Source organism: Gekko japonicus, unplaced genomic scaffold (genome assembly GCF_001447785.1).
Source record: "Gekko japonicus isolate JY-2015 unplaced genomic scaffold, Gekko_japonicus_V1.1 scaffold550, whole genome shotgun sequence".
In the NCBI taxonomy this organism is placed as follows: Eukaryota; Metazoa; Chordata; class Lepidosauria; order Squamata; family Gekkonidae; genus Gekko; species Gekko japonicus.
Genome location: NW_015167070.1, coordinates 938,844 through 960,880, shown reverse-complemented (window position 1 = coordinate 960,880; position 22,037 = coordinate 938,844). Strand labels below are relative to the sequence as shown.

At 44.2% G+C, this 22,037-nt stretch overlaps 1 protein-coding gene across 1 annotated transcript in view; it reads right to left on the bottom strand.

Moving 5' to 3' along the window:
* The window catches only part of CPED1 (cadherin-like and PC-esterase domain containing 1), a 162,581-nt gene that overhangs the window by 39,217 nt on the left and 101,327 nt on the right, over window positions 1-22,037 (bottom strand). Inside the window, exons 7-15 of the mRNA XM_015412691.1 lie at window positions 14,791-14,927; window positions 14,326-14,398; window positions 13,276-13,443; window positions 12,660-12,764; window positions 10,929-11,098; window positions 7,676-7,732; window positions 3,558-3,622; window positions 2,582-2,626; window positions 1,391-1,577 (exon numbers count right to left, since the gene is read on the bottom strand). Of these exons, the coding sequence (XP_015268177.1) occupies window positions 1,391-1,577; window positions 2,582-2,626; window positions 3,558-3,622; window positions 7,676-7,732; window positions 10,929-11,098; window positions 12,660-12,764; window positions 13,276-13,443; window positions 14,326-14,398; window positions 14,791-14,927 (1,007 nt within the window). The remainder of the gene's footprint in view (window positions 1-1,390; window positions 1,578-2,581; window positions 2,627-3,557; window positions 3,623-7,675; window positions 7,733-10,928; window positions 11,099-12,659; window positions 12,765-13,275; window positions 13,444-14,325; window positions 14,399-14,790; window positions 14,928-22,037) is intronic.

Here is a 22,037-nt window from a genome sequence, read left to right as displayed (position 1 = left end):
AAGAATGGTTGAATTTAGAGTTTTACTAATAGTATTACCTGACGGAACTACTAGGCAAAATTATCTATTTTATGTAACAGATGGCTCAAGGGTCTATGGATTGTGCTTCTACAAGGGCCTCTCTGTTTACATGCTTGGGGTTTGGCAGAGAAGTTTATTTTGGTTCAGAAAACTTTGGAGCAGAGCACACTGGTGGTAACTGATTTGTGGTGACAGTGGTGGAAAGCATCATCAAGATGCAGCTGACTTATATTGACTCTCAGCAGTCTCTTATACTGGCTCTTTTCAAGGTAAAACAGAGGTGGTGTGCCATTGCCTGCCTCTCTCTGGGTGCGTTCAGACGGGGCATTTACAACGGTATAGGTGCCGGTTGGAATCAGTGTACTTACCAGTGTTCACACGGCTAACATCTGCCTTCCGTCCCTAACCGTTGTAAAGAGCTTTAAACCGTTGTATTCTGCCACTAGGTCCCCAAGTGGTGGTATCCTGAGTGCAACGGTTGTAATCGCTTTACCCCCCCCCCATCTGATCACTCTCCACCATTGCAGAGCCACTTCCGTTCGGAAGCCTGAGGCTTCCGATTTTCGCCGGCCATTTTTTTTAAAAGGTCGGCGATATGCACTTGGGCGAAGCTTCGCCCTGGCGTTTGTTTTTTAAAAAAAGAAAAGGGCCTTAGTTTAGCGTTTTGGAGGCGTCCGGGACCTCAGGGAGGCTACTTTGCTCTTTAAACTTTAAAGGTAAGTCCTTACCTTTAAAGTTTAAATGTAAGACAGGGTTTTTTGCGCATGCGCGAAGATCGTCATTCTATGGATGGCTGCCTATGCGCATGGTCAAACTGAGTTTAAAAAAAAACAACCAAAAAGCCAATGCCCGCTGTTTGTGGACGGGCATACAGCGATGGGATCCGCAGACAGGAGGTGAGTGTGATCGCGTTTCAGCCGGCATAAACTGCACCGGTTCCAACCGGTACAGTTTATGCCGGCTGAAACGGCGCGTCTGAACGCACCATCTGTGTGGCATCGCTAGGCTTCCTTTGATGTTCTCCCATCAAAGTACCAACCAGGGCCAACCCTGCATAGCTGCTGAGATTTGACAAGGTCAGGCTAGCCATGTCAGGGCCACCCATGTCAGGGCAACTGATTTCTACCTTTGGTCGTATGAACAATTCTCCTTAATAATGAGGGCCAACAGACGGAGTTGGATAAAAGGGCACTACAGTTAATCACACAGCACATCGCTCACATGCAGCAAACTGCTTTTCTCCATGATGTCACAAACTGGTAACAATAATTAGGAGCCAGATGCAATCGGTCAGGTTCATGTGCTGTGCACAGACATTCTCAGGTGAAACAATCTTTGGTCAATTTTGTACCAAGGCCACCCCAAATACCTGGGTCCTTTCTTCTCATCCAAATGGACTTCACCCTGACAATTCACTGGTTCTGCTCGAATCTTTATTGTTACTACATCAAATGGCACTTCAGTGTAGTATTCTTTGATCATTGGATCAAAGTTTGGATTTAGCTCTAAATGGGGATTGGTGAAGATTTGCCTGATGTGAGGTAGGGTATCTTTACCTGTAAAAAAAGAAAAGAAAAGAAAAGAAAAAGAAATAATGAACAAATCCTCAGACATTATCAAGTGCTGCCTAGACTCATTATTCTTTACTATATTCTACTTGTCCCTTTTGCCAAAAACACTAGTAGCCTTTGCATACAGACTGTGATAAATTTTTCAGGGTTTTATCAGTCATATTACAGGTGCTGGGCTGCTTAGTGATTCTCCCTTCCAATGCCACATGTTAATTGGATTTGCATAAGGATCACAGGACAAAAAAACAAAAACAAGCCCCCCTCACTAGGGATAGACTGGGGGGTTTAAATGGCCCAGGAACAGGCCAAGCTAAATGCCCCCTGTGGTGCTGTAGATGACAATGTGGATAGTGATGGCAGTAAAGTTAAAGGTTCCCTTGCTTGAAAGCCAGTCGAATCCGACTCTAGGGTTGCGGTGCTCATCTCCGTTTCAAAGCCGAAGAGCCAGCGCTGTCCGAAGACATTTCCGTGGTCATGTGGCCAGCATGACTAAGCACCAAGGTGCACGGAACGCTGTTACCTTCCCACTGAAGTGGTACCTATTTATCTACTTGCAATTTCTTACTTTCGAACTGCTAGATTGGCAGGAGCTGGAACTAGAGACGGGAGCTCACTCCGTCATGTGGCACACTCGGGTCTTGAACTGCTGAACTACCAACCTTCCACAGCCTGTGATAGCAGTACTGACAGTTAATCAATCTGTAAGGAGAAGACTGAGGTGTGGACGCATGTGAGGCATTCAGTTAGTGATTCCCATGTCAAGAGATGCTGGGATTCATTTATGAGCTGACATCTTTCATCCCTATATACTATTGCCCCTTCAAAAATAATACTGTTACCTACACAGCAGTTATCTACCAACAATAAAGTAGCTAGTAAAAGCAAATTTATCTTCCGAAGAAGGCTATAGAAATGCCAGTGTAAATCTGTAGAATTAGCGCCACCTATTGCCTAGAACATTAGATTCTGGAAGTACAGGTTGGACTTACCATGACTACATTGTGTATCCTTAGCCTGATTTGAAACACGAAAACCTAATGGATAAATGAATACAATTTAGGATCGTATGTGCTATATACACTGCAAATTAATGTAAGAAACAAGCTTCTGTCCCAAGCAGTAAAAAAGGCATTAGATATTTCTGTTCTTAAGAGACATGTCACTTGTTTCCTGAACACCACACAGGGCTGAAAAGCCGATTTCTGTCCAGTGCAAATAATCAGTCTTTTCCTATATATTTTGGTCGAGTTGTTATCAAGGAAAGCCCTGTAGTAGTTATCACAAAGACCAAGATGTTTTCAGCCAGTCTTAATGCAACCAGCCAAGAATTGAGTACATAAACTACCCTAGACTTCTCACTCACAAATATACTTTCCATTTTGAAGAAGAAGAAGAGAAGAGATTGGATTTATACCCCACACTTCACTTGGAGTCTCAGAGCAGCTTACAAACTCCTTTCCCTTCCCCTCCCCACAACAGACACCCTGTGAGGTGGGTGGGGCTGAGAGAACTCTGACACAAACTGCTCTTTTTCAAGGACAGCTGTGCCAGAGCTTGTGACTGACCCAAGGTCACATCAGCAGGTGCAAGTGGAGGAGTGGGGAATCAAACCCGGTTCTCCCAGACTAGAGTCCGCACACTTAACCACTACACCAAACTGGCTCTTTGGATGAATTATGCTCCAGATTCCTTTGGGCTGACCCCAAGCCAACTCTAAGCTTAAAATAATGCGGTATCCAGTATTAAGTCAACTTCTACTCCATCAACCAGTGGTTATGTGAAGGTAGCAAACAAGGTTTTTCAGAGGCACAGTTCCTTTAGATAACTCAGTTAAACTGATGTTTCATACTATGCAGATTTACAGTCATGTGGGAACTCAAAGTATTTGGATAATCAGAAACTTTTGTTAATATTTGGATACTAAGCAATCTATAAAATAATAAGGTTCCCCCCCCCGCATGTTACCTTCACTTTTTGCTGTGAGTGTGGAAGAATCTCCTTTAATGTTATCCTTTCCTGAATAAGAATTCCTAAAATGAAAGGGGGGGGGGATATTACTGAATTGACAAAAAGAAGGCTCAGGCACAAACATTGTCAAAAGCTACTGTACTTCCAATGATAACCCTAAAGCAATATGTCATTAAAATAGCTTTAATTCTGTCTATATACCACCAACAGTGTGTGGCAGTTTACAGCATACATTATGAAATATTTTCTGCTGTTCAAGGCAAACTTGATAGTACATATATTAAACTTCAGTTGCCACTTCAAGAAAAGCACTCCCCCCCAAAAAAAATTAGCCTGTACCATTTGGGGCTATGGTGCCTCAAGTGGTTAAGACACTGAACTGCAGACCGGAAGGTCGGTAGTTCAGCAGTTCAAGACCCAAGTGCTGCATGATGAAGTGAGCTCCCATCTCTGGTCCCAACTCCTGCCAACCTAACAGTTCTAAAGCGAGAAATTGCAAGTAGATAAATAGGTACCACTTTGGTGGGAAGGTAATAGCGTTCCGTGCACCTCAGCGTCTAGTCATGCTGGCCACATGACCATGGAAATGTCTTTGGACAGCGCCGGCTCTTCAGCTTGGAAATGGAGATGAGTACCGCATCCCTAGAGTTGGATTTGACTGACTTTCTAGCAAGGGAAACCTTTACCTTTACCTTACCATTTGAAAATTTGTTTTTTGGAGCAATCTGATAGCTGAATCACATAATGTCCCAAAGGAAGCCTTAGTAATAAACATATATTGAGCCCTTTGTTTGGTGTGCCTGAATAAATGATTGTGCACCACTTATATAATCTCAAAACAGCAGTTAATAATTTATCCATTTTGACCCAATATATCAGATGCAATCCAGCCTCCAACTTGGACTCCATCATGTGTATTGCAGAAATGTGGCTAGTTCATTAGTGCTGTTCTATGGCCAAGGCCACGCGAATATTAATTATAAGGTCATTCTGTTTTGACAATATCAGGCCTAGGGTATTGAGTGAGATAGTCCTGTATGATTTAAATGCAATTTATGCTATTGTTTGATTTATGCAAGATAACTATGGCGCTTTTTTTTTTTTGCTACATACTAGGGATTAACATGGGGAAAGTAATTATGGTTAAATCAGAATTTCTTAGTGGCTAACAATGCACTCCTAAGCAGAGGATATTTTTATAAGACAACAGACTTGTAAGGATGTAACTCTTCTTAAGCCTGCACTGTAAGAAGCTCATTCTGAGAAAATAAAAAGCCAGAAACTTTCCTTGGATCAACAAAATGTGTATGTTGGTGTTTTTGTACGTTATTGTATATGGGCAACATAGATTGTATAGATGGGAATAGATAACTGCTTAATTATATTATACGTGTGTGCCCGTGACACTTGCAGGGGGAATTGGGTCCCCCCCTCACTTTCTCACTAGACCCAGCATGACTCCTAAGCTGTGCCACTCAGCTGCTGGGCTCAGCATGGCTCCCAGGCTGCGCCGCTGGACCCAAGACAGCTCCCAGGTCACCCAAGTTTGCAGAAAAATCTGTTCGGGAGAACTGTGGCCCCAACCCACAGATTTAGATATCTGCAGAAGGGAGCCACACTTGAAAAATAGATATATAGATCATTGCAATTTCTCAACGTATTTCAGAGGGAAAAAAGTCAAAATACAAGTAGACAGCTTAGATTCAATGGAAAATTTCCAATGATTGAAGATGGGAGGCAATTTTTGCTAGTCTATCCTTCCCATGTCAGACCTTTGACTCCCTCCCAATATGGTTCCTGGGGGCCCCCTGTCCTCCAGAAGCATAATCTCAGGGGATGTTTGTGGCTTCAGTGGAAGGGAGGATATCCCATTCTGCTGATGGAAATCCGTTCCTAAGTGGAAAATTTCTGTAGGATCTAATTCAAAGCAATAAAGTCAGGAGAGACAGAATGTAAAAGCACAAATACAAAATATATTCTAACAAGGGGTGGACCCGCAATACTCGCGGGGGGGGAGGGAGGCAGAGGAGGAAGCAGCAGGAGGAGGTAAGTACCCCTCCATCCTGCTGGTTCCCCCCCATGTCCTCCACCCCCTTGATCTCCCCCCCATTGCCTCTCCCCCCGGCTCCTCGCTGCTCTTCCCCCCCAACCCGGCACTGAAGCGAGGGGCGAGCGGGAAGCCACTCGGCCCTCGCTGTTTCCCCCCTCCCAACCAGGCACTGAAGCGAGGGGCGAGGCTGGTCCCCCCCAACCCGGCACTGAAGCGAGGGGCGAGCGGCAAGCCGCTCGGCCCTCGCTATTTCCCTCCCCCCCAATCTGGCACTGAAGCGAGGGGTGAGCGGGAAGCCGCTCGTCCCTCGCTGTTTCCCCCTCCCTCAACCCGGAGTTTGCAGAGCGTTCCCTGTGCATGTGCAGGGGACGCTCTGTGAGTTTCGGGGGGATTTAAGTATCCCACCGATATTTTTTTACAGATTTAGCATTTTTGTGCACACCTGGGGACCGCCCCACATGTGCACAAAACTCCCCCTCCCCCCCCAGGTGCCCCCGATGTGCGGATTTAAGTATCCACACACCAGGGGGCAACTTCAGAATTAGATATATAGATTGCCAGCTTCACTGCCCATTTTAACATTAATTTATGTACTCTTTCTTTTATCTCAAAAAAACATATGTAAGTGAATTTGCAAATGGCTGAGACTGACATGAATTTAACTAAACACTGGGTTTTCATAATAGGATGGGAGGTGTGTTGATATAGACATTGCTAAGTATGATGGCTTGTTGATTTTTTATATATCCATAAAACAATTAACTGGTGGGAAAGCAATGCTAGACACAAAATGATATTCACATCACGTTCTCCCATATAGACTTGTATGGCGTGGCTTGGAGATAGACTTTGAGCAATTCTTCCGTTTGCACATTAATTCATGCTCTTATTAATTGCAGTAATTCATGTATTAATTTATGAATATCAGAAGCCAATACATCCAATTCCCTAAGAGCTGTTGCTGTGCAATTGCCGTGCACTTCATCAAGGGTCCTCAAGAGAATTTTGTAGAAGGGCAACTGACAACAATGCATAGCAGCATCCTTGACCTGGGTAACCCAGGCAAGCCCGGCCTCATCAGCTCTGAAGCTAAGCAGGGCCAGCCCTGGCTAGTATTTGGAAGGGAGACTGCCAAGGATTTCCAGGGCCGTGACACAGAGGCAGGAGATGGCAAGCCACCTCTGAACGTCCCTTGGCTTCAAGCCTCCACTACAGGTTGTCACAAGTCAGCATGACTTGATGGCCAAAAAACAAAACAGAACAATGCATAGCAGCAACACTTAGCAATTCATGCCCACTATTCCTGTTTCTCCTGTTGTCATTGAATGTTCTGCCATGTGAGTTGTGAGTTCCCATGTGCGCAGTGCCTGATTTAGATCAAGACCACAGTGCTTGCGGAGAAGGGCTTTAGCCTTCTCCTGGGTGTAATTTTCCAAACATGAAACAGTCCCAGGGAGGTACTATTGGGCCCTCTGCAGAAACCCATGCATCTCAGGCAGGGTCAACATAAACATTCCTTGAGCTAAGACATCTGCGAGGGCCCAGGGCTTCTGGCAAGGCTCGTTGCCACCAGCCTAAATGCCTCCTTTGCCACCTGCTTTATGTGCCTTTCCTCCAGCTGCAGGCAAATGCTCTGCTTCCTGTGCTTCTGGCTGCCTAGCACCCCCAGGGAAGAGTGTGTGTGTGGTGCAGTCACAGCAGCAGCACTGTCAGTCACACACACCATCCAGTGCCATCAAGGAAAGGGCATGCAGGCTGCGAGCATGGGCAGTGGGAAGGTTTGTGAGCAAACAGGAGAAGGATGCATAAGCAGGGCTGGAGGGGCAAGAAAGGAGGTATAAAGAAGGGGGCTGGTGGTGACCATGGGACGGGGCGCTGAGCACTCTCTTCCCAGGGCCCTTCAAAACCTGGGACCAGCCTTAGTCTCAGAAAACATGTGGGTTTCACAAATAGCATCCCCTGTGACTCTACAGGTTGGGAAAGTGGTGCGGGGGGAAGGGTAAATCCTCTTTTCCACAGATTCATGGTACTACAAGTATTTGCTCTGTCTACCCTATATTCTCACCTAAGGCTTGACCATCTGGTTTTCATCCTAGATGCATGTTTGGAATCCTTGCTTTGCCTGTGGGAAAATTGTAAAGAAGAAGAATTCTTACTGGAGATATGAAAACATTTGATAGTACTGGAAGCGTAATGCTAAGATAGGAACATATTACCATTTGTGATGGAGTTGTCTACATGCAATATTGGTCTAATTTCCAGTTTACAGACTCTCTGAGTTATAGCTCTGCCTTCTCTGATAACCTTATTGACTGATATGCAGACTATCCACAGAAGCTATCAAGGATAAGATTACCTTATATGATCACAGCACATATGCATGATTATATACACACACACATGAAATATTAAGTCAAAATAAATACAGTGGAATAAATCAAGAGAATAAATATTGGAAGCTGGAACAAATAAACAAGGTTCATGAATCTGACTAAACTAAATCTACACCAAAACAGAACAGGACAGACAACAATTTAGTCAATTTAGAATTGGTAAGTACATGTTCTTATGAATGTTAAATCCTGTAGATCCGTTTGCTAACCGTTTTATCTGGTGTAAGGAACATTCTTCCTGAAAAGAGCCTTGTCATTAATGGAGCACATCTGTACAATTTAACAATTTACAGTGCAATCCTATGCAGTGTTACTTCAATATAAATCTACTGAAAACAATGGGATTAGGCTGCAGTAACTGGATAAGATTGTGTTATGCGTTTATTGCAATTAACAGTGTGATACTTTAACAATCATTGCTTTTACCAAATCTTTTTTCCCCTGACAGCACAGGAACAAAACAGATTTATGTCAACTAAACTGTAACAAAGTGTTCCTAGGAGAATACTTTACCCAAATATGTAGCTCTTTATCAACCTTAAGGATGATGCTTGGTATACTATAATTGCCATAAAAGACCTGGGATGCTGGGGCACAAAGCTAGCAGGTAACAGGCACCAAAGGATATGATAAGAAAATTGCATCCCTCCACCCTGCATACACACAATAAGCTTTAGGTAACATTTTACCATGTGAATTATGTTTGTCTCCAGAAACGAAATACTTGGTTTATGCCATGATAACCTAGCAACAACTCTGTTCAGAAATTGATTTAAATGTTTTGTTGATAGGTTGTTTCAGTCATAAAAGAACTCTATGCACACTATGTGAATGTGCTCCCTCCTGAGCGGAAGTCAATTAATAATACATAACCTCGTTATCCAGACCAGCCAATTCTTGTGCTTCTCTTCCAAATCAGAACTGAAAACCAGTGGTTTGCAGTGTTGGTTTAGCTGGAAGGAGTCAACCTTGGCTTTGAGGAGAACAAACACCTTTGAATGAAGTCTGCGATTTTATGTATTTATAGATTACTAGGATAAAGGCCCGTTGTGGAAATAAATACAACGATCTCTAGAAAGAGGCTCTGGGCGGGTGCCCCGGCCTTGGACACTCAGTGTCAACGTGCTGTGGCGACCTCAGCAGGGTATAATGACACTGAGTCCACCATTTTCTCCAGAGGAACTGATCTCTGCTACCTAAAGAACAGTTGTAATTTTGAGTGATCTCCAGCCCTCAGCTGGAGATTGGACACATTTTACCTCAGAACAGCAAACTGTTTAAAATGTTAGAGGCAAAAGCCAATCAAGTCGCATATGCAAACGACCTCTGTGTTCTGAGGCAAAGGCCAATGAGGCTGCATATGCAGATAACCTCTGTGTTCTGACTGGCTATGGGGGGGGGAACAGCAAACTGTTTAAAATGTTAGAGGCAAAAGCCAATCAAGTCGCATATGCAAACGACCTCTGTGTTCTGAGGCAAAGGCCAATGAGGCTGCATATGCAGATAACCTCTGTGTTCTGACTGGCTATGGGGGGGGGAACAGCAAACTGTTTAAAATGTTAGAGGCAAAAGCCAATCAAGTCGCATATGCAAACGACCTCTGTGTTCTGAGGCAAAGGCCAATGAGGCTGCATATGCAGATAACCTCTGTGTTCTGACTGGCTATGGGGGGGGGAACAGCAAACTGTTTAGAATGTTGGAGGCAAGACTCAAGCAATGCAGCCAGTGGATAGGGACAGATTCTGAGTGACACACCAGGGCACCAACCAATTCCGGAGTGTGTGGAATGTTCTAGAGAAGTGCCACTACCATTCGGCTTTTATATATAAGGGAGATTAGCAGGCTTGAGTACTTGAATAGCTTTGAAGCAGAAACATGGCATATAAATTAAGTAAAGCAAACAACCCCCCCCCCCCCAGTTAGGATCTAATGAAAAACTATGGCTCATCCAAAATCTACAGTCGCTAACACTTTTAACGGAGTTCAGAGGACTTAGAATGGTATTACTCTGATTAGGTTTGAACTGTAATTAACTCTGAATGCACAAAGAAAGGGGGTAGGGACTAGCTGAAGGAGTGCATGAGCACAGGGCTGATTCATGTCTGAACCATCCTGATGTGTCATGCTGATCTCGTGAGAGCTGATGTAGTGTACTAGTTAGTGTTAGACTTGGATGTGGGAGATCCAGGTTCAAATTCTTACTCTGCCATGGAACCTACTGCCATGGATTCCTATTCTACCATGAGTAAGCTCGGGCCAGTCCCATAGTCTCATCCTCACAAGGTGAGGATCAAATGGAGGAGAGGAGAATATGTAAGCTACTATAGAAAGAAGGGATATAAATGAAGTAAATACATTTTAAAATCCTTTGAAACCTTCAAAAACATTTTAAATATTACAAGTAGACTTCTTTGTTCATGTAACTACAGCTGAGTAGTCCAATCTAAAGACTTTCTGAACTGCAAATAAGACATACAGAGTTGGGTGGATGCTGACCAATGCAGAGAACTGCAGGGATCTGTGCCAACCTAGGTGACTAGATTTGGGATGTTAGTGCTGTATTTTTTGAAAAACATGCCTAGGTTAGTTCTTTCTCCTTCTTCTTGTTTAATTTTCTCCTTTACTTCCAGACAGCAAACATTACTGATTTTGTGAAATTTTAGAGAAATTCCACTTAAGCATGATCTGATATTCAAGAACATGTTATCCAATTTATTGCAGATTGAGCCAAATACAATATTGGGCACTACATATCTTGTGGATTATTATGAGCCAGAACTGGATTTATAAGGGGAACTTGATTGTAGTCTTCGGTTATGATAAGAAGATAATGGGGCAAAAAAATAGTCATATAGCTCTGTTCGTAGAATCAAGCCCATAGCTGCTGAGGCTCTAGATATAAAAATCATCAAATCATCCTCTTACCATCCTGCAAAGTGTGCATGTTTTCTTCTCTTAATGCTCTGTAATTGTTCAAGTAAATTGGAAAAAAGCCAATGTATGGTCAGAACTGAGCCAAGCTTCTTCCTTGGATTCACCATGCGATAAAGGTAATGCAGCAAAAAATGGATCTTGGGAACAGCAGATGGGAAAAGCTGAAAAGAAAGACAGTTAATGTGGACCAAATTAGTCAGAGAGGATAAACATATAAGCACTGGTGTCTTTAAGGGAGAGGTCTTTAAGCCACAAATCAAGACTCATGGAGCCCCACTTCTGGGTTGTGAGTCGCATAGAGTAGCCTTTTTTGCTGGTTTTCTGGAAGGACCTGCTGCTAGCATGCAACAATCCTCTCTTCACACACAGAGAAGAGAGGAGCAGGACATTCAGGTGAGGTGCACTCACTCAGTGGTCAAGAGTATTCCTTTTTAGCTCCTCATTACAGTATGCAGTGGTGGAAAGTGCCATTAAATTGCAGCCAACTTATGGTGACCCCATAGGATTTTCAAGGCAAGAGACATTAACAGGTGGTTTGCCATTTCCTGCCTCTGCTTAGCAACCTTGGACTTTTGTTGGTGGTCTCTTATCCAAGTACTAACCAGGGCTGACCCTGTTTAGCTTCTGAGATCTGATGAGATTTAGCTAGCCTGGCCTATGCAGGTCTTGGCTCATTACAGTATACCACCTGGTATTCAACTTTATGTTCCTTGCCTCTGGCTTCCACTGTCCTGACCTGGACTGGTCATAAATCTGGCTCCTCCCCTTCCTGTCATATGATTTCCTATCATGTCCTTTCAACTATATGGCTCCTATGGTGCTGCCTGGGGGTTAAAGGTGGGTTCCAGATGTGGAAAGGTAGAAGACCATTGCTTTATGGCTTAGTTCAGACATCACATGAAACCACAGCTTAATTAAACTGATTATGGGCCCCAGTCACATGGCAAAGTTGCCGCGGGAGAGGCACGGATGGTGGGCGGATTATCCGGGAGCGATCACACCCCAACATCTGGGAAGTGGAGCGCACCCGTGGCTTACCGCCGACAATGCTCCTTAAAAAACTAGTACCTCCAAGTAAACGTTTGCCATGGGCTGCCTCCAGACGCCCGTGGTGTGATCGTGCTGGCGTGTGGCATTCCCCTCCGGTCCCTCATTTACCCGCTGGCGCCGAGGGAAGGACCCGTGGTGTGCCGCTGGCGTGTCCGATCGCGTAATCGCACATCAAACTGCGCCAGGGCAATTAGCCACCCCCCCCCCCACGATATCCGGCCTGTGTGACCGGGGCCATTGTTCATTGTCTGAATGTGGGGCACACCACTAACTTTGTTCAGTTAGGATCCATCAAACTAAGATCTGAAGCCAGGATGTTGGTTTATTAACCATAGTTTTAACAATGGTTTGTCTGAATTATGAACACAAACATCCTTACTTATCGCTGGTTAATCGCAGGGTACAGCAATTGAGCTAAAAGTTGTCAAGGCAAACCAAGATAGTGATCGTCTGTGAACTGAATCTGAGTGTCACAAAACAACCACAATTAAAATAAGCCATGGTTTCTCGTGGTGACTTCGCTGTGGCTACAATTCTTATCAGTTAAAATTGTTTGATTGCTTGATCTTCTCTATCCTTACCAGAATGAATCATAGTAATTAAAAGTATGTGGGGAAACATTTAAATAACAAAAAGGGCTCATTACAAAACAAAACAACTTCTATAACTTACCAGTTCAAACTGTCCTAGATTCTGAAGCTCTTGTACAAAACTGCTCAATGAATTTAGTTCTTCCAAAGTGAGACACTGATCAGATTCCTTCAGGTGATGCTCATCCTGTAAAAAGGACAGGAGAACTCCTCAATAAAACACCCTCAAATCACCAAACCCTTTACTATTTGCTGACCTCCGTTTATGTTTCTGATTCTCAGGAGTGAAATCTCCTCATGGTGAATGTGAGGATTCTTTTTATTTTTGAAACAAAAATCAAGTGGCATCTTGAAGACTAACCAAGTTTATTCCAGCATATGATTTTGTCAGTCAGACTGCTTCAGGCGCTAAGAAAATGGAAATGCCAAACAGATGTTTATAATCAAAAGGGAGAGGAGTTGTTGTGTGGGAAAGAGAACTGTTGCAAATCTTTCAGGTGTGAGTCCCTGTGTAAGGGGCTAGAACAGATCTGGTTGTTACACTTAATGAAGGATGAGAGATCACCAGTTTAAGCTTCCTATAGGGTTCGGTTACACAGGGATAAATAAAGTCATACAGTTTGATTCAGGAAGGTTCAGGATGAAGCGTAAGAAAAACAGTGCTTACTGGACTCCACCTGGTATCCATCCACACATACCTTGATCCCTGCTGATCGGTATACATTCCATAAAGCCTCAAAGAAAGTAGAGTAGGAGGATTTATTTGATAAGAGAATTCTGAAAGTATCTTCAAGAATGGTTTCTTTAACAATTTGGTCCCGATGATCTGCGTCATCATCAACTTGAAAGTCAAAATGTTCACGTACCTGGAAAAGTTATAAATATAACTGAGAAAGTATATCTGGAAAGGGTAAATATGCATACTAGTTTGGATCCAACCAACTTTTCTGCTGGTAAAAAAGGGAGGACCACCCAAAAAGGCTTTGCTGGGGGTCATTGGACCTGCATGGGCAAAAATCTTGTGGGATAGGTGCTGTGGTAGGAAGGGCAATTAAGGTACATGAGTGAAAACGCAGCCTGGATCCAATTCACTGGTAGGCGCTCATAGCTTTTACAGATGGACTGTGAATATAGGAGCCGATTTGTACCAGTGGAAAGGTTTTCCAAGCATGCAGGGCAAATGTTCCAATTTCCTCCTCCCACCTTCATTCCACAATACTTTGCAAATTTCTCTGACCCGACACAATTTGTGGATCTTTGGATCCAGGCCACAGGTCTTGCTGGTTATATTGATACACTTCACTGTAAAATTTGTGTAAGAACTGCAGTTTGTGATAATAGCTTGCCTATGGTGGCCTACGAAAACTACAAGCATCAGTTGGAGAACCTTGTGTGTGTGTGTGTGTGTGTGTGTGTGTGTGTGTGAGAGAGAGAGAGAGAGAGAGAGAGAGAGAGAGAGAGAGAGAGAGAGAGAGAGACTGCTTCTATTATAAAACAACACAAGCAATTTCTTGGGGCACCCTTATGATCAAAATTTAAAACCAGAGCTGTATTTTTTTCTGACATTGGACTAGTAACTTACTGCTGTACATCATGGTTCTCCTAAATCTGTAAATGGGAACACTGTCCTCTAAATGGTTTATATGTCTCTTATCATCAAACTAGATGATACTCATAGCTTGTTGCTTCCATTAAAAAAAAGAAGACACTTATGCTTTCTTACTCCAGGAGGTAAATTGTTTGCTTACCTCTAGAATTACAGGGTGCCTAGAGCGACTGAACCCAATGTCAAAGGTTAGCATCTGAAAGCATACGCTGCATCTGAAATAAGATGACAAATCCAAATGACTGACTGATTCAAGTTTTAACAGTGACAATGATCACATGTGTAGATTTAAGAATGCATCATGTCTGATTGTCTAGAGATTGGGTGTGTGTGTGGAGTTCTCCACGAATTACATCTGATCTCCAGACTACGGTGATCAGTTCTCCCACCCACCCCCATCCTAGAGAAAATGGCAGCTCCAGAGAGTGGACAATGGTATTACATCCCTTCTGAGCTACCTCCCCTTCCCAAACTCTGCCCTCTCCAGGCTCCGACCCCAAATTGCCAGGTGCTTTCCAACCCAGAGTAGCCAACCCTAGTTCTGTAGTATACTGGACCTTGGAAACTTAGCCGGAATAGCTCTAAAAAAGTATTTTGGTCAACTTACTGAGTGAAGGCCTTTGGTCCAGATTCCTCACTGAAAACTTCAGCTACCAGTAAGAGTTTGATTATTGCCTCTTTCATATCATCAAAGGCTTGTTGTGGGGAACTGGCTTTCAAGAAGGTCTCAAAAAAGGTCTGCAGCTACCAAAAAAATTAGAATCATATGTAAGTCTGAGAAACTCTTAACTATACTGAATTTCTATAACATCAGGAGAGACTCAGAATGTATGCCATCTCCCTATTTAAACAACAGCAGTTGAAAGTATTCTCATAACCAGAGCTGATGTGGTTTCTCAAGATCCACTGAGATGCCACTGCTTGATGACTCTCTTCCTGTGCACACCAGAAGTGACATCTCCACATCACTTGGGCCTTCCTCTCTCTCCTGGTAAGTCCCCCCCTCAATTCCCTGCTGGTTGCCAGGAGGGACCTGGCAACCTTAGTCACAATATGGTGGGTGGGGTGGCTGTGACTGGTGGTGCACACTGTAAACATAGGCCCTGTTCATACGAGCCCATTTGGGCCGGGAGCGGGACGGAACGGGGGCGGAGCAAACGGCCGCGATCCCACCTCAACATCTGGGGAGCGTGCCATCTCCGTCCCTGATCCGGCCCAACCGGCGGCCCTTCCTTCCCCCGCCGCATCCCGGCCACCGGCCATACTGCGCATGCTCGGGCATGCGCAGTTCGGCAGCCTCCCCCTCCCATTGGGCTCGTCCTCCCCGGCGTCTGCTCTCGCCGGGGAGAAGAGGCGCCGCGGCCAGGGGATCCGTGGGATCCCGCCGCAGCGTCTCAACGTTGGAGCGGCTCTATTTAGCCGCGCTTTGCCTCGTGGTTTCCCTGCCGTGTGCACAACTGATGCTATGCCTATGTCTATAGCTAGCTACAGCTAACTACACTACACCTCACACTTCTTGGTTTTTAAATCATTCTTAATGAAGCAAACAAATTACTTTTCCATCAAAATTCCCCACTATCCCACTGCCTCCAAAAGAGTGCCCTCTTAATTACATTGACTGGTCATCTTGCTATCAAAGCTCAGTTTAAGCTAGTGCACCTGTATCAGGGAAATCACATTGAAAATACAGAAGTGCAGCTGAAGATGCTCCTTGGTTGTACCACGACAGAACTTTACCAAAGGAGGACAGGCTCTTGTCCCTTTTCCACTTGTGCAGAAGACTGAATTTTCACAGATTTTCTCATTCTTAAATTTAGTATATTATTTATTTTAGGTATTTCTACCCCACATGCTTAACCAAATCAATTCAGGATACATCTTACAACACAAGGAAACAGCCTAGCTGAAATAAAAAATCCAACACACTAACTCCCTCTGCTGGACAGTAAAGTAACTAGCTGTACCAATCTGCACTTGGTCAAGGTTGAAGAAGAACGTCTTGACAGCAGGGTAACAAGCAAAGGCTGCAGTTCTAAGAACACTTTCCTGGGTGTAAGCCCCACTAGATAAAATACTATTTACTTATGATAAGACCTGCACCGCAGAATATCGATCCTTTCAGAAAAGAAGGATATTCTACTATACTTTCCACACCTCTACGTGCATTCTCCAAAATGTGAAATCATACTGAGTTTAGGAATAGACTGCATGCACACACATATACAACATTGGAAGTTTATATGTGTATCTATATAAACTTTCTTGCAATGCTTTATGGCAATTTATATAAATCTAACATCTTTTGGATAAATACAAAATGACTACTGAAAGACAAAAAGTCTTAGCTCTCTGATAAATACTTTTCTTTTAGAAGACAAGCAAAATAAATAAATAAATCCCTAATTAGCAAAGCCAATACTAACTTTTTCCTATACGTGACTTCAGCTTTTTTAAAACTTTGCTGCTGCTGCTTCTTGGTATCTTCAGCAATAGGAATTATTTCATTCACATTAATTCCACTAAACCCTGCTAGGAACATATGCACTCTGAATTATCAATTAAAGGTAGGGTTCTCAGGCAGTGCCTGGCAATTGGTGAGTAGACTGTGGGCAGGGCATCACATCACTTCTGGTGAAAAACAAACAAAACAGAAGTGACATAGGTAGCTCTAAGAATCACCAGAAATGCTATAGTAAAAACACAGAGTTTCAGTGATTCTTAGAACTACTCTATGTCACTTCTGTTCAGGGGTCGTTTTGTAGAAAAAGAGCTAGGGGAACTCATTAGCATAACTCATTAGCATATGCCACACACCCTGACATCAGGGGCCCAGCGGTGGACCTGCAAGGCCGGCGGGAGTGCGAGGAAGCCCCGCCAAGGCCCTCCCTGGCCCCAGGCAGGCGGGGTGGGGAGAAGCGGGAAGGAAGCAACTTACCCTCCCTCTTCTCCTGGCTCCTCCTGGCTGAATGAGGGCCGAAAGCGGGGCGGCCGGAAGCAGAGGGCGGGGCTTCATCATGTGCCCCGCCCCCTGCACCTCACCCGGGGGTACTGTGATCCCCCACGATCCCCCCGAATCGACCTCTGCTTCTGTTGTTTTACCAGAATTGACATGATGACACCACAGCTAGCATCACAGGTTCCCCCCCCCCTGCTGTTCAGAGTGGTGGAAGATCCCCCACCCCGAGCAGGGGGATGGCAGCCCTAGTTAAAGCCTGTGATGATGACCCAGATTTAACCCATCAGATGGTTCCCACTTAAAGGTCAACATATGCACACACAGAAAAAGAATGCAATTGAGGATGAGGATGTTCACTGGTTGTACCATGACAGAAAGTCAGAGAGCAGCAGGCTCTTGTATCTTTCACAGTTGTTCATAAGAAAGTTGCAGTTTTCACAGGCATTTTCTTTTATACAATATAAATGATTTATATGAGGTATTTCTGTCCCACTCTTTTAAACAGCTCAAGTTGGTGACACATCTTACAATAAAGGTTAAAACACCACGAATTTTAATGATCACAATGTGTATAATTAGAATCTCACAAAACTAGCAATATCTTAGAAGCCAAAAAATTGCTTCCTAAAAAGGGAACAATTCTACAAGGTTTACTCAGAAGTAGGTCCCATTCGAATTAAGGGGGCTTACTGTCATGAAAACATTCTTAGGATTGCGGCCTAAGACTAGCAGCAGAGAATAAGGCAAAGGCGTAAAAAATTTAGAGGATTAGCAGAAAGAAGAGGAAAATGACATTACAAATTAGCTGAGCCTCTTACATTGATAATCCAGAATGGCAGTATTAAAACAAACAATAAAAGACTCATCAAGAACACATTACCGGGAAAGGAGTGAGGGACAGGGTCTCAGAAAACCAAAAATCTGGGAAAATAAACAGGTTTTGATTTGGCACTGGAAGTTCAGCAGCTCTGGATGCTCCAGGCAGACAAACATTTTTTGGGGGGAGGGGGGTGTTCCAAAGACAGCCTTGTCACCTCTAGACCTGACTCCTTTCAGCAATGGAGGAAGATGAAGTAGGTCCTCTGATGAGGACCTCAGTTGACAGGCAAGTTCCTATGGAGGCAGATGTTCTTTTAGACCCCTCCCCCATCCCAGACCTACATGGCAGACCTGCATCGCAAATATTTCTTCTCCTCCAGAACTATCAAGAGCATTAGCTCCTTTCTTTTCCTTTGATAGCTTGTTAGCTTTATGCCTTTCTTCTTATATAGCCTGAAACTAACTCTCTCTTTTTATTTCACAAATTCCACCTGAGAAATGCCAAGGAGCTCTCAAATCTTTGACTTATTTGAGGAAACCCAAGATGTATATACCTCAATATTATTTTCCTTCCTGCAACACTTAGCACCATCCCCTCCTCAGTCACTGCGTAAGGAAAAGAGGTTGTAATGGAAGAAAAATATACCCAGTGGCTCCAGAGAACATTCAAAAAGAGAAGAGTGCAGCTATTCATCATTCGCTTCATGTCTACTTTAAAAAAAAAAGTGCTAAATTTATCACCATCCCTTTCCTTTGTATTTTCATGCATCACTTGATGAAAATAAAATCTAAGTTATTATTCAGGTCTTTGGGATAATAAATCTCTCAATAAAAGCATTTTAGAAGTTTATACTCTGATATAAAGCAAAGTCCCCATAGTAGTTTAATTTAGCCTTGAAAAGCATTGTGGTAAGCTGGCCGTGGGATACCCTCATGTTAAGTCCTTATGGGCCAAGGTGCACATGTCACCCCATTTAGTGACCGTTAATGGGCCATCAGAGGGAAGGCAGGAAGCAACCAGAGAACACGCACTCCCCCCAATTCAAAATTGCTTGTCCCAATATGCTCATTTGTGAGAAGCCTCTGTCCCTTCTCCTGCATCATCGCTTTTTCCTTCCCCTTCTTTAAAACTTGGCTGACAGCAGAGGAAGGGGAGAAGCATCAAAGTCCCTTTTCTCTTTCCTCTGTTTTTCTACCAGGATGCCTAGAACAACACTGCAGTGCCAGTTCAAGACATTTGGCTTCCTGAGCCAATCACTGCCACCTCCCAGGAGTGGAGCAGCTAATCCTTCTTACAGTCTCCAACATAGCCTTCTCAAGCCACCTGTGACCAAGAAAGTCAATTTGTGTATCTATTAAGACTTTTACAATATTGCTTAGGAAACTCTGACATTTTCAAGGGAAAGTCCAACATCATCATATCCTCAATGAGCGCCCGGTTGACCACTCATTTCACGAATCTTCCTCAGGAGTAAACCTATAAGGGTCCCGTTCACACTAGGCGATTTGGGCCGGGAGCGGGACAGTTCGGGGGCAGAGCAAACCGGCGCGAACATCTGGGAAGCGTCCTGCTTCCGTCCCCGAACTGGCCCTTCCCCGCGAAAATCCGCCGCAACTTGCAACCACCTACCTTGCTGGTTCATTGGGAAGCTGCGCAGCAAGCCAGGCGTTTGATCGCCGGCGCGTCCTTGCACCGGCACAATCCCGGCCCGTAGCCGAACTGCGCATGCTCCGACATGCGCAGTTCGGCCGGCTCCCGGTCAGGGCCGTGTTTTCTCCCCGGCGTTTGATCGTGCCGGGGAGAAAAGGCGCCGCGGCCAGGGGATCCGTGGGATCCCGCCGCGGCGTCTCAACGTTGGCGCGGCTTTTAAAAGCCGCGCCTTTAGAGGCTTTTCCCCTGCCGTGTGGCAGGGGCCAAGGTTGGAAGGTGTCAGCCTCTTGATACAACTTAACTTCTTTTTGATACGGTTTAACCTCTTTTTTACTTTCTTCAAATTATTGCAGCTTAACTTCTTTTTCATATTATCCTGAAACAAACATGGTTATTTAGAATAGAAAGAGACATGAAGCTGAATGGAATATAGTTTTGTTATAAGTTTTTAAAATATCAATAATTTTTAACTTGAATGATTTTAAACTTACTTCCAGTTCCATCGCAAGTGCTTGAATTAGGAGCAAGCCAATTAATTAATTTCTAGTAGTAGCAACCAGTCACTATTTTTATCTGGCTAGAAGCCTTTTTTTTTTCAAATTGGCTGGTATTTGCTCTCTATCTCATGTTGATGGCTCAGTTGTTCTCTAATAGGTTATAGAAGTAGCATGCAATGGACTGGAGCAGCGAGGGGGCGCAGGAGGCTGCTGCCCGCTGCCCAAGCTAGCGCTCGTTGTCTCTTGGTACAACAGACCTTCTTCCTAGTCATTAAATATTGTCAATTTTATCACAGTGTTTCTTTGTTTGTCAGTATGAACCTGTAACTGTGATCCCTTCTTTGGTTTACTCAACCTGTGACCAAGAGGCATTTCTGAACTCTTGCAAGATCCCTGTCTCTTACAAGAACTCAGCCATCATTTTGGTTACCATAGCTTTTTTAAAGCAAATATGGTTGAATTCTGATGAAAGGAAGGAATCTCTTGAGGGTCCAAGTGGTTTGCTGCACTGTTTTCAAAGAGGGACAGGGGGCAAGGAGCTGTTTTCGTTCCTGTGCAGATTCAACAAAGAGTGAGGTGGAGTTGGCAGGCAGATGGGAGACCGGAGTCAGGTGAGTGGGATATAGAGTTGCCAGCTCTGCATTGAGAAATACCTGGATATTTGGGGGGTGGAGCCTGGGGAGATTTGGGGAGGGATCTCAGTGGGGTATAATGCCATAGAGTCCACCTTCCAAAGCAGCCATTTCCTTCAAGGGCTCTTTGTAACCTGGAGACCTATTGTAATTCCAGGAGATCTCCAGCCACCACCTGGAGACAGCAACCTAGCGGTATAGGAGACATCCCTCTCCAACTCCAAATAGCTGCCTGAGGTAACTGACCTTGGCAACAGCAGTGGCTCAGGTACAAGTCTTTATGGATGGATTCATGTAATTTTATGATACAATAGGCATATCTGCTTAAAGTGAGCAATAAAACTGCAAGCTACAGTCCCAGAAAAGAAACGGCAGCTTTACCCTGATTGATTGGGGTAAGGGGAGTAGAATCAGCTCACCAATACTACCATTTGGTCATAATGTCACAGCTAGGGAATAGGCACTACCTGGGAAAATGTTGTCCAGTTCATCATGGCACGCCCGGTTTGCAAACCATAAACCATCATGAACTTTTAGCTGCTAAACTAACTGGTTCAGTTTGTGAGGTTTGTGATGCAGTAGAATGGCCCCCTGGCATGCTAGAGACACTAAACTCACAAGGGTTCTCCATCTGACGCACTTCTACCTGCTGTCCAATTTTGGTGAGGATTGGATTTACAAGGTCTGAGTTAGTTCCCCCCAAAGAAGGTGCCCCCAGGAAAGTGCTTTCTGGGAAATGACAGGTGCAGGTCCAGGAGTGTATAGAATAGATCCTGTGCAAGCTAGAGTCACCAAACTCACTAGAAATCTCTGACTGACTCTCCTCTACCGGCCTGCCAAGTTTGGTGAGGATTGGATGTACAGGATATGAGTTACAGCCCCCCCCCAAAGAAGGTGCCCCCAGAAAAGTGTTTTCTGGGGAAATGACAGGTGCAGGTTCAGGAGTGTATAGAACAGATCCTGTGTAAGCGAGAGACAACAAAGTCACAGGGGACCCTCTCCACATGCTCCTCTACATGCCGTCCAATTTCCACAGACACCCCCCCCCTGTTGCTTTGAAGTTTGGTAAACATTTAGATTGAGTAGAGATAGTCTATCTGGAAATGTAGTTGTTAACAAACCACCATGAACCGCTTGAAAGTTCGTGGAAAGTTCGTGCCAGTTGACCTACCATGAACTTTACAAACCACAAATTGACCAAAATTCTTCATGAACTTTAGTTCGTGTCCATCCCCAGTCACAGCCTCTGATACAATATTTATGGTCATTTCCCCTTGCTGTGCACACATCCTAGTGAGG